The sequence below is a fragment of the Manacus vitellinus genome, unplaced genomic scaffold (genome assembly GCF_001715985.3).
Source record: "Manacus vitellinus isolate BGI_N305 unplaced genomic scaffold, ASM171598v3 scaffold_4_pilon, whole genome shotgun sequence".
In the NCBI taxonomy this organism is placed as follows: Eukaryota; Metazoa; Chordata; class Aves; order Passeriformes; family Pipridae; genus Manacus; species Manacus vitellinus.
Genome location: NW_021940604.1, coordinates 413,814 through 430,473, shown reverse-complemented (window position 1 = coordinate 430,473; position 16,660 = coordinate 413,814). Strand labels below are relative to the sequence as shown.

General features: G+C 41.1%; 1 protein-coding gene across 1 annotated transcript in view; it reads left to right on the top strand.

Moving 5' to 3' along the window:
• FNDC1 (fibronectin type III domain containing 1) overlaps positions 1–15,514 on the top strand; it is a 41,358-nt gene extending 25,844 nt beyond the window's left edge. The window contains exons 15-19 of the mRNA XM_018080198.1: positions 7,421–7,500; positions 9,577–9,606; positions 11,792–11,953; positions 12,422–12,544; positions 13,974–15,514. Of these exons, the coding sequence (XP_017935687.1) occupies positions 7,421–7,500; positions 9,577–9,606; positions 11,792–11,953; positions 12,422–12,544; positions 13,974–14,089 (511 nt within the window). The 3' untranslated portion in view covers positions 14,090–15,514. The remainder of the gene's footprint in view (positions 1–7,420; positions 7,501–9,576; positions 9,607–11,791; positions 11,954–12,421; positions 12,545–13,973) is intronic.
• The last annotated feature ends 1,146 nt before the right edge of the window (positions 15,515–16,660 follow it).

Sequence of the window (16,660 nt, the reverse complement as noted above, 5' to 3'; positions counted from 1 at the left end):
CATGCTTTGCCTGATATTGGAATAATTCGTGGGAATTGGGTGGGAAGTAAATGGCCACAAAGGGACTGCATTAAAATTACTTCTTTTGAGAGATGCTTGGTGTCTTTCAGACTTCTCTTTCAAATTCTGAGTCTGAAATTCAGGAAAACTTTGCCGTCTTATCCTTTCCTGTTTTGTCTATCATACTGTCAGTCATATGCTTCATGAGCCCTATTCTTATATATCCAAGAGATAAAAAAAGACCACTTATTCTGAAGATTAATAATCTAGAGCTTAATGAAAGCCTTTTAGGGTTGTTCATGATCTGTTAAGGCAAAATTATTTCACAGTAGAGAGCTTCAGTTATATGCTCTACATCTGCTAGTGCTCTCATTACAAAACATTGTAGCTACAAATGTATGGAAGGTGGTATTTGACACAGTTTATCTGTGGTTTTCACCTGTTATAACAGGATGGAAGAGGTTTGAGATCTCCTAAACACTGTTCCTAGGTAGTGGTGGAAGCAGTTGCAGTTCCTGCCTTTGTACATCCATGTCCTTGTGACTTGAAGACACCCTTTCCCTAAACGACTCTCCTCTTGCTGCTAGTTCCTTCCTCCACATCCCAGACTCCTCTATATCTCCAGCCCTTTTCCCCTTCATCAGTATACACTCCTCCACTCTTACCTTGTCCCCCATGCAGGCCAGGGAGGCATTGTTTTGACACCGCAGCTTCTCCAGGCGGACCCTCCATCTCTTGCTTCTGTGCCATTTCCCCCTTTCCAGCTGCAGTTCCTCACCTCTTCAGACTCTCAGTCAAATCTCCCTCTCCTGATGCCCCAAGGACAGTGTTGAAGGCCAGAGATAACTCTCTGCTTCTCATACCCAACACTTAAAGGGCTCCAGGTCACCAGAAGGAGTGGTTGCAGCGAAAGCTCACAGGAGTTCTGCAGCTTCTGTCCTGGCAATGCTCAATGTAGGGGAATTGGTGGGAGCTGAGCTACCAACCTGTGACTCATTTGATGAGATGTACATTAACTCCAGGCTTCAGAAGTTCACAATTTTTCTGTATTTGAATGGAGTTTTATAGGAACAGCAAGGTTATATGTTCATGCATCTCCATGAACGTAGTGACTGTCCTGTTGAATGTTAAGGTTCTGTTTCAGTGTAGGGAGGTTCAAGCAAGTGCTATTTATTTAGGCATATTGTTTCCCCAGCACCTTCCTGAAAATGGTATAATCCATTGGTCCCTGTTACATGCTCTTGAAAGGCAATAAAGGCTTCATGTGGAATCTGTGGTGGAGAAGGAGGGATCTTTATAACAGAGAAATTGTGTGTATCAGCCAGTCTCATTTGCATTCTCCAAATCCACAGACTGAATTGATTGAATACTTTCTATCTTAAAAATAACTCCCTAACCACTGCAAAAAGACCCCATGCCTAATTAAGAAAATATGGGATGAAAACTGAGGTTAGTCTAAAAATTTTGTGTTTGCATTGTTAGTGTATTTTGTGAGAAATCTCAGATTCAGTCAGATTTACTGTAAGATGCTCTTGGCTGCTGGGCGTCCCACAAGGGCCTATGGGTGGTGCAATTTTGTGGCATGTGCAGTGTATGAGAAACGAGTTGGCATCTTGGCTGAAGTCAGCCCCAGAGAAGATTTGAAGCTTTCACCATATCCTGGAAAACATCTGCCTGGTGTTTAGGTTTTACAAACAAAACGGAAATCTCTGTTTAATCTGTGTCATAAGTTTTCTTCTGAGGACTGGTCTGACCCCATTTGAGAAGGGGAAGTTTTTCCATTAGTGAAACTCTGGTCAGCTTCAGTGGGCACAGGAACTGCTTCCTTGTGATGTGTGATTGTAAACACTAAAATTACTTTAAACCTTGATAAATCTTTAAAACAGTAGTTTTGACAATGTCTCTTCCCTAACCTTAATTCTCAGCTGTCACAGAAGATGGTGCAAAGGGCTGGACAGCATCTGCTCAACCACTAAATCCACAGTCACAAACATTATAATCCCTGCCATGAACATTTCAGTCTCCTTCTTGAGCATGTTTAGACTTTTTCCTGCCTTTTTTCAGGAAACCTGTGTCACTGCCTGATGGGAGTGTCATGATTTAAAACACTGTCGTTTACCACCATATCTCCATGTCTCATGAAATCTTTTTCCCTGTCCACTTGGGTTGTGTTTCATCTGGGAACACTTTGATTCCATAGTGCCTGCTACCAATTCCAGTGTTGTACATAGGAGGTTCTCATACATTTACTCAGGGCTCACAACTGCAAACAGAGCCTGGGTCTTCTGTCCAGACGCACCAGAAATTTCTGTTTCCTTTCTGTATCTCTGTTAAAGCAAAGCCACAAGCTTCATCAACCAACAAGCATCATCAAACACAGCTGGCTGCTGTGTGCCACCAGGGCAGCACAGAAGAGCTAAGATGTCTAAGATGTGCAAATGGTAGACCTGTGTGGCACATACATGCCTCACACCTGCTGTGTTGGAAGGTCCTGTTCCACCTCGACTCTACTGTCTTATTATAATATTTGTTGTAACTATTCATGAGAGATGTAATGCTGGGCCATTTTTTATGTAGGGAGACACTTTGCACTATCCTGTGAACCTGCAGGCAGCTGATTTAAGTGTCTTTCATCTGAAAGGGATGGTGCAGTTGTAGGAGGAGGATTTTAGCCTCTGCCATGGGGAGAAAGCTGTCCTTCCTGATTCCCTCCCAGCCTCTTTTTCCCCTCATCCACTGCTCCTGCTGGACAGGGGATCTATGGGGTGCTGTCACATTGGCTTGTCCCCTACCCTTCCTGGGTAGCAGCACGTCTGTCCCTCCCAGTCACTGGGTTGGGCATGCCAGTTTCCCTCACGCAGGTAGAAGCCACGTGCTCTGCCTGCATAGCCTCTGTGCATCCACCCTGGCTATCACCCAGCACTGCTGGAGGTCCAGCAGCAGCCATTCCACCATCCTTGTGGCTGGCACATGGTCATGGTGCTATGGCTCCTGCCCTGCCACCTGCAGCATGTGTGGACAGTGCCGCTGTGCACACCATGTCTGGCTGACATCCCCGGCTGGCATCTCAGCCTGCCGCTGGATGGAGTGCAGGGCTGGCAATCCATGCAGGCATGCCTCTGGAAAAAGGAATTTACAGCTAACTAATTTTTTTTTAAAAGCTGCTTCTCTAATTACCATGCTAAGTGATTAGCTCACTTTGTTCTGCGAGTGCCAACTGTTTAATTCCCAGAGAAGGGAGACATCTTGAATTAAGTCATAAAATAATTTTGCTCCAAGTGACAGGTTTGGTGAACAATTAATCATATAGTCTAAATGAATAAAAATATTACAAATTCATTGCCCCGTTACAGTTTACTGTGTCCTTTCTTGACATATCAGTAGAACTGGTAAATAAAATCTCAAAGGAACTTTACTCTTAGGAGGAAAAGCTTTTTTCTGGTCTGTTTTGAGAATGAACAACAAATGGTACTCCATCTGTGGCAGTTGTGATTCTTCTGTGCCTATTGGTAACAATTAATTGCAGTTCTGCCTATGCAAAGTGTAAACAAAGCTCAATCAAATTATATATTATAAATTTTTTTCATGTATTTATGTGATGAAAACCAGTGGAGTTATACTGATTTGAGATTTCCTGGCAAAGTCATCAGCTGAAGGATTCTGACTAATGCAAATGTCAGATTCCTGGACCTAGAAAGGCTTTGGCAATTTCTTTATTATTTGTCATGTCTGAGAAAGAAATGTATCCTGACTGCATTATTTTATTGATGTTCTTAATACAGCAATCATAGCAATGTCTATGTCTAAATCACAGGTCAGTAAGTCATGAGACCTGGCTCTCTTTCTGGCACGACTAGAGGCTTCTTGTGTATATAAAGGCTTAGAAACCAATTTTCCAATTTGTGAAGAAAAATGTGCTCATAACTTCATCGCCGATTTTTTTTTTTTTAGACAGTCAGGCAGGAGCTTGAACAATTCTGTGTCCCAGATGGGCTTCTCTGTATGTAACAGGACAGCTGAATGCACAGTTGTCCCGACTCCATAGGTAATCAGTTCCTGCATTACACACTGGATACAAAACTGCATGTTTTTCTCTACTTAAATAGGAGCACAAAGTTCTTGGGCTGCTCTCTCTCCAGTTTCAGAGGTGGATCATCACACTCATATATCTGATGGGAATGGTTTGAAGCTGCCATTAATACACATAAATTAAGTGCATTGAAAGGGTTGCTCAGAAGGTGCCACCGTGTTGCAAAGGTGGTATCTAATTATACTACTTTGGAAGCAGTGGGACATCAGACATAGATATAGATGTTTCCACTATGTTTTGAAGCATCATGGAAGAGGTGTAAGCTGGAAAACATTTTTCTCCTGCTCTTCTGAAGTATTTAGAGCAGGTACTGAGTTAAGTCAGTTAAGCTTGGTGCTGTGTTGTGGCTGTTTCATGAGCCAGCATGAGGAATCACTGCGCTGTGTCCCATTCCCGTGGTCTTGCTTGTGCTGCTCGCTCCTGTCCCAGTCCGGGTGGAAAAAGTGCTAGTGGGTGAAGGAGGTATGGATGGGTGCAGGTGCCCCATGAGAACACTGGCAATGTTGGATTAAAGCAGAGCTCAGGCTGCCATGCTCTGCTCAGGTGTCCAGAAGTGGGGGAGCACATGGGAGGTTTTTTGCCTTCCCTGTCCTCTTTCCCCAGCCATGCTAAACACTCTTTTATACAACAAGCAAGGTCAGTAGTTAAAACCAGGGGGAAATTTTTCTGCCAGCAAGAGGATTGTGCTAGGCATGAGCAAAAAGCACAACCTTATTAAATTTTGCTATTTAACTGCTAAATTCTGCTATTTATTCTGCTAAATTCTGCTGTTTTCTTTTTGCCTCATCGTGCGTTCTCTTTTAAAGAAAGCTGTGAGTTGTTTGTGAACATTCATTAAAGGCAGAACTGTCTGAAGAAAGCAGAAATGGAGTAGTTTTCTGGTATCAGCTGCAGGACACAGTAGGGACAAGGGACATGTCCCCCATGCAGACATGGGAACTTGTCCCACAGAGAGTCTGACCATGCATGTGCTCCAGGTCTGCCATAGGTGCAAGGTAAATCTGGTGCCATGGATGAAGTCGAGAATATTTCAATTCCTGCATTGATTTCACCTAGACAAGCCACTTGTAATTTTTAAGGAGTAAACAAGAAGATGTCCTGGCCCATATCCTGGAGATAACCATCTTGCTTCATGGCAAAACCCAGTGTTCATGTGACTACCACCCTTCTGATGAAGACAGAAGGGTGTTACTTGCACATCTTTTAAACCTTTTCATAAAGATCAGTTTGATTTTGAGGCAAAGCAGTTCACCTTACTTGATAAAAAATATTTCTTTTAATGTATCAGGAATAGTGTGGCCAGCAGGACCAGGGCAGTGATTCTGCCCCTGTACTCAGCACTAGTTAGGCCACACCTTGAGTACTGTGTCCAGTTCTGGGCCCCTCAGTTTAGGAAGGGCACTGACGTGCTGGAGAGTGTCCAGAGGACAGTGAGGCTGGCGAAGGCAGTGGAACACAGGCCCTATGAGGAGAGGCTGAGGGAGCTGGGGTTGTTTAGCCTGGAGAAGAGGAGGCTCAGGGGAGACCTCATCACTCCCTACAACTACCTGAAAGGAGGCTGGAGTGAGATGGGGGTCAGTCTCTTTTCCCAGGCAACCAGCAGTAGGACAAGAGGGCACGGGCTTAAGCTGTGCCAGGGGAGGTTTAGGTTGGATATTAGGAAGAAATTTTTTACAGAGAGAGTGATCAGACATTGGAATGGGCTGCCCAGGGAGGTAGTGGATTCACCGTCCATGGAGGTATTCAAGAAGAGACTGGATGTGGCACTCAGTGCCATGGTCTAGTTGACAGGGTGGTGTTAGGTCATAGGTTGGACTCGATGATCTCAGAGGTCTTTTCCAACCTGGTTGATTCTGTGATTCTGTGAAAAAAAGGCAGTCACCTTTGCCAAAGGGCTGGTTCAACCATGTCACCTCCGGTTTATTGTTATGAATAATTTCCTACGTGCTTAGCTGGTGCTTAGGCCAGAGAGGGCTCTTTCAGGAGTGACCTCCAGGCTCTGTTCTGTGGCTAAGATACAACTGATGGTACAGGAAAGTGCACATCGTAAAAATTGAGTGGCAGACTAAAACCAGCCAAGTTCTTGCAACAGAATTGTATTGGATCTTCCTAATGCATGGGAGACTGTAAAGTATAAGCATCATGTCTCAGCCCAGTGTGGCCCATGCAAGAGAACCAGCACTGGCAGTTTTTTGTGCAGGATGGGGAGAGCTTCACCACCAAGAGCAGCCTGATATATTTAATGAAGCAGGCTCCCTTTCCCAAACTGAGGTGCATCAGGCCAGCCACTCAGGATATCTTCATGTAAGGTAATCCAGCCATTGGTGGCAACCATCCATGCAAGTAATCACTTGACCTGTTATGTGGGTCATATATAGATCTTTTGAAGATGTCTACTTTTGGGTGAGAGTCTAAATTAAGATCCGAATGAGATGTGGATATTACAGAGGCACAGTAATTTTTTATGTTTTATTAATTTCTTTACAAGAATGAACTTGAGCAAGGGGGAAAGAAAGAAAAACCTAAACTCAGGAATTTAAAAAATGCTGTGCTGGAAATTTTTACAGTAATCTTTCATTCTAACTGGTTTCTGCTGGACTGGTACAAATATAAAAGGAAAAGAAAACATTAATCTGGGGAAAAAATGACAGGGCAGGCATCAACTAAAAATCATTGTATTTGGAAATGAACTAAAATGTGCTTACACATATTTTTCTCTAAGGGTGAGGATAATTTTGCTTCTGTCGAGCAAAGAATGGAGTTCTAGTGGTGAGTCATGTGCTTTGACTTAAGCCTGTGATTTAAAAACTTTGGGAGAATCAATAAGGCAACATGTGATGCTGCCTTATATTACTCAAGTATTGTGATCTTAATGCTGCTGGACCTTTGACACAAGGGTTAAAAGCTTAGTTTCTGATCACATATAAATCTGATCCAGTTTCAGTTTGCAGTTTACATCACTACTTTCCTAGGAGTTGGTCTGGTTTAAAACTATTCCTGAGATCAGAATTTGATTTCCTTGCAATTTTTTCTTTTAGTCTTTTGCTACCAGTTGTTTCATAGAAAGTGGATATAGTTGTATGTAGTTTTTGGAAGGGGGATGATATATAAATAAATGATCCAAAAATATGCATGGGAGCAATTGCAAAAAGAAGACATTTGTCTGTAACAGCCAGCTCATACCCTGGCTCAGTATCCAACTGCATTTAACGAAAAGGACACTCGACGCTGTTCTGCTGTTTTGATTCTTACTCTGTTTTAAATTACTTATAATTTAGCCGTTGCACTGGGATCTGTTTTCATCTTATTTCCCTTCTCTTTTTGTTTCAGGTATTATTTTAAAGTCCAGGCAAAGAATCCCTTTGGTTATGGACCTGTTAGCTCTTCTGTCTCATTTATCACAGAATCTGGTATGGTTTGCTTTTTATTTTCATCTCTAAATTGAATTTTTAATAAGAGATGTAGCAAGGCAATGACTGAAACCAGCATGCTAATAATGGTGATTATCCTGATGTTGCTGCTTTGAATTTTTTTTTTACTTTAATTATTTGTTTTCAGTTAAGCCAGGAAAATAATATGCACTCCTAATGCCACTATTAAAATGTAAATGACAATAAAGTGAACTCTGGACGAACAGGAGGCTGAATTTTAAATACACAAGAATACTAATGTTCAACAATACAGAAGCAATGGGAAGCTTAATATCTTTGATAGATTGACCAACATTTAGTAAAGTAGTTTCCTAATTGTGAACAGCTAAACAGTTGGAAGCAGTTGTCTCTGGAAGAAATATAGAAGGCAACAGTTCCATCAGACAGACAAAATTCTCTGCTCTTTTTTTTTGACAAGGCATGCTGCTCTTTCACAGGGCTAATAGTACATTCAAGAGCAACACCCTCTTCTAAAAATAGTATGTTAAATGAGCTATTTTTGCCCATTTCTTCTTCTTCTACTTCCATCAAGCCAGAGGCCAATGGCTTCACTAAATAATAAAGGACAAATTTTTCAGTCTTTACTTCAGTGAAAGGTCTGTTGTTTCTTGCAAATTTTGCCCTTTTAACAACATGGGGCTTCTGCAGTCTCTGCCTTTGCTCATTTGACTTCACTCTGTAGTGCTCACTTCAGAAGCTCCACTAAGAACTGTGCAAGTAAGTCATCACAGAAGGGAGACAAAAATGCAAGATAAGAAAATGGTAACATGTTCAGATTTTCATTAAAGGAGTAAGAAGCTCAAGTATAAATCCAAGCATAATATTTAATATTGCGCGGGTGGCCAAGAAGGTCAATGGCGTGCTGGCTTGTATCAGCAATAGTGTGGCCAGCAGGATCAGGGAGGTGATTGTGCCCCCCCGTTCGGCACTGGTGAGGCTGCACCTCAAGTGCTGTGTCCAGTTCTGGGCCCCTCACTGAAGGGTGGCCACCCTCACTCTGAGGTGCTGAAGCATGTCCAGAGAAGGGCTGTCAGCAGACTGGAACCTAGAACAGGCTGCCCAGGGAAGTGGTGGAATGCCCATCCCTGGAGCTATTTAAAAGACGTGTAGATATGGCACTTAGGGATATGGTTTAGTGGAGCTCTTGGCACTGCTGAGTTAACGGTTGGACTCAGTGATCCTTAAAGGTCTTTTCAAACTTAAATGATTCTATGATTCTTTGATTCTGTGCTGTATCTTGCAGATTGTTTTCCTGTTCAATCTCACCCCTAGTAACACATTGAAGAGAGCAGAAACCCATTGATCTCTTTTATCAAACTTTTAAAACTTCCTAGAATTTTTCTTCCCCATTAGTAGACAACCACCATGCTTTTTCTTTGGGTATTTTGTGTACAGTAAGAGATGATAGAAACTGCAGTGTAATGAATACAGAGAAGCTAATGCATCAGATCATGTTATTTTGTTATCCTTACTCCATCTTTCTTTATTTAAAGAGTATTTCAAGCAAGAAGCTCCTGAGGGAGTGGACACTGCACATTGCACTGCCCAGGGAGCTCCTCAAAAATTTCTGCCACTATGATAAAAAGGATTAAAATTATAAATTTCACATATTTATGAATAGCACTGAAGAACTGTGCTGAACATGATGGATGTCTGAGACCGAGGTTTGCATGCAAGAGTTAGGTTATATTTCCTGTTGGAGGACAGGCCCAGTATTAGTTCAGAAGTGTACAGTGAAAATGTCTTCCTGCTCTGAGGACCTTCTGAGAAGAGGAAATGTTTCAAAGCTGGCTTTGGACTTTGATACTAATCTCAATAGAGTTTTTACAGTATCAAAATAAATATACAATCCTGTGGCAAATTTCATTAACTGAGGAAACAGCAGAATAACAAACACACATTAGGTCTGCAAATTGAAAAGACAATGTAAGTCCCACATTCATAATGTAGTTATGTGTGCTGTACTGTCATCCTCTTGAGTGACTGTATGTTTCATATTATAAAACCAGAATTGGAAAAAAAATACTAAATTTTTTATTTGTTTTATTCTTCTAGACAATCCTCTTCTCATTGTCAGACCACCTGGTAAGTCTTACTCTGTTGTTTCTTTCATGAAGTGCATAAAATTTGTGCAAAACAGTTAGAATATAGAAGTTAGAAACATTTAAACATGCAGTTTTAGTTACAGTTTTAAGCAGGTAGTAATTCATGGGACTAATTCACAAAACATTTTTTGTCTTAGGACCCCTTATTCTGTTTTCTGAAAAGAAATCTTGTAAAGCTATGTTCAAATAAGCATTTGATTTTAGACCATCTTTCTGCCTGGTACAAAGGCTTAAATTACTTAGTATTAAGCATTAAACTCTATTGCTTCTGTATCTGTGTCCTTCAGTTGCCTAAGCATAGCTTGAATAGCAGCATCAGGTTTTTGTCTCTCTAGTTCTTATGCTCATCTATACAAGTCATCATGCCCTTATAAATGCTAAAAAACTCGGATTTGCTACTGACCCAAATGATATGCTACAAAGCTGATGAGCTTTCCAGATTGTTGAGCTGTTTCCAAATTTGCAGTAAGCTAGTTCAGCCCCTAATCAGAAGATCTGATTTCCTGGTGCTGGGACTAACCTTGCTGATGTGAACATTGGTAGGGTAACCCCAGGCAGTACATGCCCTCAGAAGAGATGCAGGAAAAGAAACCCTCATAGTTATTATACACTATACTCTGTCAGCTTTCCTAAGCAATTAAAATGCTTGGTTCTGGGGCTTTTTTGCTACAGTATTTATGAAAATAGTGTCCAACATTTCCCTTCCTTCTCTGTTTTATTTTACTTGGGGTTTTTTTACTGTGTCCTCTCAGAAGTCTCTGATGATGCACAGGTATTGCAGAGCACGTTATGTCTCTGGCAGTCAGTGTGAGAAGCCTCTGAGAGTGGTGACCTTTCCAGACACCTTCAGCTTTTTTGCTATCCATTACTTTGTTGGTCTGTTCAAAGAATGGAGGCTTTGGAAGGTGATGGCTTTTGCACTTGTAGTTTCTTCTCCAACTGGACAAAGAGAAAATACTTCGTGCAGTAGTAAAGACAGACCAAAAAGAGATGGCAGAGCTCTGGGAACTTGTGGAAATTAAGAGATTCTGAACATTCAATGCAGCTCTTACAAGTCATACTAAGTTTATCCTTCAGGATTTTTGGAGGTGGGCAAAAGTGATGGACAAAAGCAGATTATTCACAGCAACAAAATTGCATTCAAGAAATAGTTTACTGTTTTATTCTAAAGATAAATCTGTGGCTAAAATCCTGTAATCCCTTCACTGTGTGGCTGAGTAAAATCGGTACAGTTAACGTTTCTATTCACCCCAGTGGAGTTTTAAGGATTGCTGATCACATGATAGTGTTTGCAGGATTTGGACTATGTGCCTAGTGAGAGGGAGGAAGAATGACTAACAGAAAAAAACTTTCAATCTCATTTGTAAACCACCTCAAAATAGCACAGTAAAATCAGGGCTTTGTGCTGTAGCTAGAGACAAAAATACCAGTTATCAAATTGGAAACTTTTTGTATCGTTCTGTATACATTACTACAACAGCAATTTCAAAATAAATTATATTGTCTTGTCTAGTATAAAACAAACATTTAGGTAAGGCAGTAGGAATATTTAGTCTTTTGCAATACAATTAAGCATTCTCCTCTGCAGCAGTGCTCTGAACAGAGTTCCTCGGGAAAGATCTTGCTTGTTTGTTTTGAAAACTCATCTATTTTGATGTAATTTGAGAAACAAAACAGAAAAGTACATTTGTGATATGATCTTTTTAACCAGATAGCAAGAATCACATCTCAGGCTGTTACCACAGAATTCTTAACATCTGTTCTTCAGTAATAGGGTTAAGTTTTGTACTTAGTCTTAAAATGCAAGTCACTGTCAGAGCTGAGATCAGGCCATGTTGAGGAAAGAAACTGTAATACTAGGTAAAGAAGAATTCTTATTAAAACGAATGAGACTGTTTACTTAAAGCTGTGGTTCAGTACATGAAATCATGTTTTTTAATCAATTTAACAGTTGTCTACTGCCTAGAATGGATTTAATCAAGTCCCTCTCTTCTCTTTTTTTGACAGTATTTGTTCTTGAAATAATATTTCTGGATATAGAAAAGTTATGCATTAATCTGCTGCAGTGTGTCTTGTAAAACATATTGTTAAATGTTAACCTCAGCAAAACTCAGATTGAAATGCTGAAGTCTGTCTCTAATGTGGAATTTATTATTTTCCCCAAGGCGGTGAGCCTATCTGGATCCCATTCACTTTTAAATATGACCCCACCTACTCAGACTGCACTGGCAAGCAGTATGTGAAACGAACTTGGTACCGCAAGTTTGTAGGAGTGGTTCTTTGCAACTCCTTAAGGTATAAAATTTACCTCAGTGATGATCTGAAAGGTAGGCACCAAGATTAATTTCTTGATATATGATTACTTGCCATCTCTGTCTTCTCACTTTCTTCATTTTATATGTGAAAGAATTGTGTGACGGCTCTGTGGGAGTCCTTCTCTTGAGAAGAATTAATGCTAATGCTTATATGGGTGTATTTACTTTCACATGATATATTCAAATGACTAGTATAGTTGAAATTCTCTCCACCCATCACCTATGGTACAGGGCCCATGGACTTGCAAAATAGGGTCTACTCCTTATGGAGCTGTAATCCATTTATTTTCCATAATTTCTTCTTCAATACTCTGAAGGTAGCATTCTCTCTCTTTCCAACCACTGTTTGCTTATTGGTAATACTGTGTTTTTCACTGTAACATTCCTCCTGCTTTCTTCCGCGTCTATTTTCCTGGTGGCAAAGAGCATCCCAAACAAAAGTATTGCTGAGTTAAGTAATCTGTCTGTATCACCCTTCAGACACCTTCTACAGCATTGGGGATAGCTGGGGAAGGGGCGAGGACCACTGCCAATTCGTGGATTCACACCTGGATGGAAGAACAGGACCTCAGTCGTACATTGAAGCCCTGCCCACCATCCGAGGTACAGCAGTGGGGGAATGGGATGCTGGCCAGGTGCCTGTCATCCCATCTGTAGGATTAAGGGGTACGGAACAGAGCACAGAGTGGAGCGCTGTTCACAGCTGCTGGCAACTCTCTTGAATAGTCCAGCTGATGCAGTAGGTGAAAACAGGTTATAAAAGTCCCAGACAGCTTGAGGGTGGAGAAAGAGAGACAGACAGAAAGAGAGGGGCATATAAGGCAAATACTTTACAGGAACAAAATGCAAAGACAGAAGGAAACAATCGTATAGGTCTGTGAAATGTTTCTCTTAATGATAAGACCTGCCTCATTGAACTGAGGTACAAAAACTCTTCCATGTGCCAAGAAGAACCAGCAACATCTTTGCAAATATAGCTTTTGTGAATGGTTTCTAACCAGTTCACTCAATGCAAAGCACGAATGAGTATGACTAGTGACTTAAGGTCAGCAGTTTTATTCTGGCCTGGTAGATAACTCTCTCTGAGTGAAAATTCTTACCTTGAAGGAGTTCCTCTGAGTAAACTGCTCAGCTCATGTAGCCAGGAAGGCGACAACTTGCTTCACAAAATTAAACCAATCATGAAAGTCAGCCAATCTTTTCAGTAAGTCTGTTGGTTTAAGTTATTCAGTTAGCGTTCATGGTTTCTATGTTAAATTGTTTGTTGATATTCTTTTGATGGTGGTGTTACCAGGAAGAAATTGAAAAAGTCACTGATACTAATATATCACTGGGAAGCAGTGTATTTCTCAGTTCAGAAGAAGGATGATTAATCCAGATGTGTATAACTAGGTCTAGGAGACAGAGATAGAGAGCACGCAAAAGTTATATTATTGGCACAAGCTATGAATATTTCAGATGTTCCAATGCACGAGCTATGTTCCAATGCACAAGAATGCTGCACCTCTTCTAATGCTTTAAGCAGTCACATTCTTTCTGCAGATGAAGAAAAAGGGGAAGGGAGGGCTTAACTCAATATTTACTGCATGAAATGATACCTTTTTGTTTTTTGAAAAGCTGACACTTCCTGAAGCCCTGTGAGATAATATGATTTGATGGTATTTTTTTACCCGAGTCCTTTATGTATTTAAACTGACTTAGAAACTTCATAAACACAGCTGAAATATGCCCACCTTTTGGGGTTAAAGGCAGAAGCTCTTTGGCAGACCATAGCATTACACAATAGTTAAAGAGATTTTGAGCAGTAAAACCAGTCAAAGCTGCAAGAAATATGAAGGACCAGAATTAGATCATTCAAGAAAGATCTAGACCAAATACCAGGGCTAGCCAATACCCTTTTGACATAATTGCCTACCAGACCATTTTTAAGTTTTCATTTGAGTTGTGAGATTGACTCTCACTGCATCTGTTACTCTTGTTAAATTACTGTGTCTTTGTTGTGGAATACAAATTGGTGTTTCTCTCCTGACAGGGTACTACCGCCAGTACCGCCAGGAACCTGTATCATTTGGACGCATTGGATACACAACACCCTACTACTATGTGGGCTGGTATGAGTGTGGCGTGCCCATCCCAGGAAAATGGTAGCAGTCTGTTTTCCTGTCTTAGGCAGACCATGCTTTTCAAATTATTTCTACCAGAGGACTGTGAGCAACTGATTTGGAAAAGAAAAAAAAAAAGAAAGGTAAATGAGGCAAACCAGTGAAAACCAGCTGCTCAAGAAACCCTTGTGAAGCCAAACATGAACATCCTTTACCAGCCTGTATCTGTGGTGCTGCTTGACTTCTGCTTGGAAGCAGGGATAGGATATAAGTTTGGTGTTCTACCTTCCTTCTGTGTCTTTAAGGCACAGAGAGAAGTTTGCAATATGTGCAGCCTGTGAAAACCAGAACTGTATTAGCCATGAAAATTTGAAAGTTTCTTATATCTTACGGGAACGACCTAAGCATGCTGTGCTTGCTTAATGGGATGCTAAACTGTCCTTTCCTCCCAGCGGGGCTCCCCTATGCAATCATGCCATGTAACTGGCCACCCACCAAAGGCAATTTATTCTCCTGAAGACTTACCCTGTGGGTTCACCCACTGCTGGACTAATCACCAGGTCAATCACAGTGTAAATTCACTGTGAGATATATGTGTATCTATATCTATATAAATACAGTACTGTACATCTGCAAAAGTACTGTTTAGAGATGCTGAGATTTTCTTGTTCACTAGATAAATATGTTTGGAATTTTTATGTAAAAGGTGCTGTTAATTCTTTGAGATATTGCTATGCACAATATATTAACCAAGGAAAGAGCTGTATTCTTCTTGTGAGTACTGTTGATGTAACATTTGAATTACTGATCAAAGATGTGCGTCTCACTTCCTTGGCAGCCTTTGGACTGGACATTCAATGGGAATCTACCCCTCTATCCATGTTAGAGTGGCACTGTTAGTCCAGCAAAAACACATACACAGCAGTTTATCAGCATCAGTTAAACTTCCTATCCTTTGCTATTTAAAAGTTGTAGTGCAACTTTTCTTCAATCCATTCTCATCTTATTTTGTATGTTATTTATTCCTTGTCAGTATCTTTCACGTTACTGTGCAGAGGCATAGGATGAGTAAGTTGCAAATTAGAAACTGCTTTTAACTTATTTGCGCTCCAAAAAGAAGCCCAAGTCACCAACACAGGAGTCAACTAGCAGGAAGCTCATTTGACTATGGTCCAGCCTAAGGACAATTGGGATACACTTCCTTTGCAATACTACTGAAATTTCTTCCAACCAAACCATAAAGCAAAAGCTGACATGAATAAAAGGTATACCTGGGGGACTGATCCATTCTCTGGTTCATCTCTCACCCTTGTTCCAGCTTAGATATAGTGTAGTTCTAACAGCTTTTGAGTTTCTTCCTGTAGTTATTTTAAATTGTATGGGGACAAAAAAGGTACTAAAGTGATTAAAAGAGCATTCTCTTTTTTATGGTGATTTGGGTTTTAACACTTTAATTATTCTCACATACTTTTTCTTCAGTACAGTGCAAAATATATGGTCTTGAAGTATAACTTTTTTCCCTAATAAACCTATGATACATGGTTCCACTTCTGTTTCATCCTTTCTGGTCATCTGTGTCATGTAATCTGACAAAGTGACAAATTGTTAGCTTTTGAAAAGTCCTCATTTGGAGACGAGTAAGTGTCAACTTTTTCTAAGGGACTGGAAGCGTGTGAATGTGTTGTTCCGTTTTGAAGATGGTTAGCAGTTATCATGGAGTTACCAATGGAAAATCATGCCTGACCTGCCTGATCATATTCTTTGTTGAGATGAGTGCCTCTGTGCAGAGGGGAGAACAGTGAATGTCATAGACTTTGGCTTGTGTAAGGTGCTTGGCATGGTCTCCCACTTGGAATATGGCTTGGATAGTTAGACTTTAGGGTGGATATGAAATTAGCTGCGTTTTGAGGCTCAAAGTGCAAAGTCCAAATGACCGCTGGTTGCAAGTGCCAGTGCCGGGGCCAGTGCTGGATCCAGTACAGTCTAATGACCTGGACAATAGGATGGAGTGAATAGGTGGAGTGCACCATCAGCAAGCTTGCTGCTGATACTAAACTGAGGCTGGGGAGTGGTTTATGTGCTAGAGGGCAGAGCTGCTCATCAGAGGGACTTTTATGCGCTTGAGAAATGAGATGTCAGGAAAATGATGCAGTTCAGCAAAGGAAACTGAAAAGTCCCACATGTTGGTCCTTGCAGCAGTACAGGCTGGGGTGACTGTCCAGAGAGCAGCTTTGCAGAAGAGCTGCATTTCACATTCAGAGACCGCAAGTAGATTTTGTTTCGTTCATCTGCAAAGACACGGCTCCTTCATTCCCTTCTGGAAATACTCTTGGCGTGGGACAGTCCCATTCAGGTATGTCATTATGGGTGAAGAGCTGAGATCGTTGTTTTTTCTGCAGCCTCTTGGGGGGGAGGAACTGGAGGGTGCTGGGGCAGGGATGGAAGGGCACTCTTCCCTTCCGGTGTAAATCTTCTATGGGACTAAACCAGCTGGGGCAGAGTCAGCAGTGGGGCACAGCAGGGAAACACATGAAGTGCAATGGTATGCAGTCTGTTCCCTTCACTTTGAGGTCTAGGTAAATTCTCTGTGCAATATGAGGTGATCTGATTGACACAT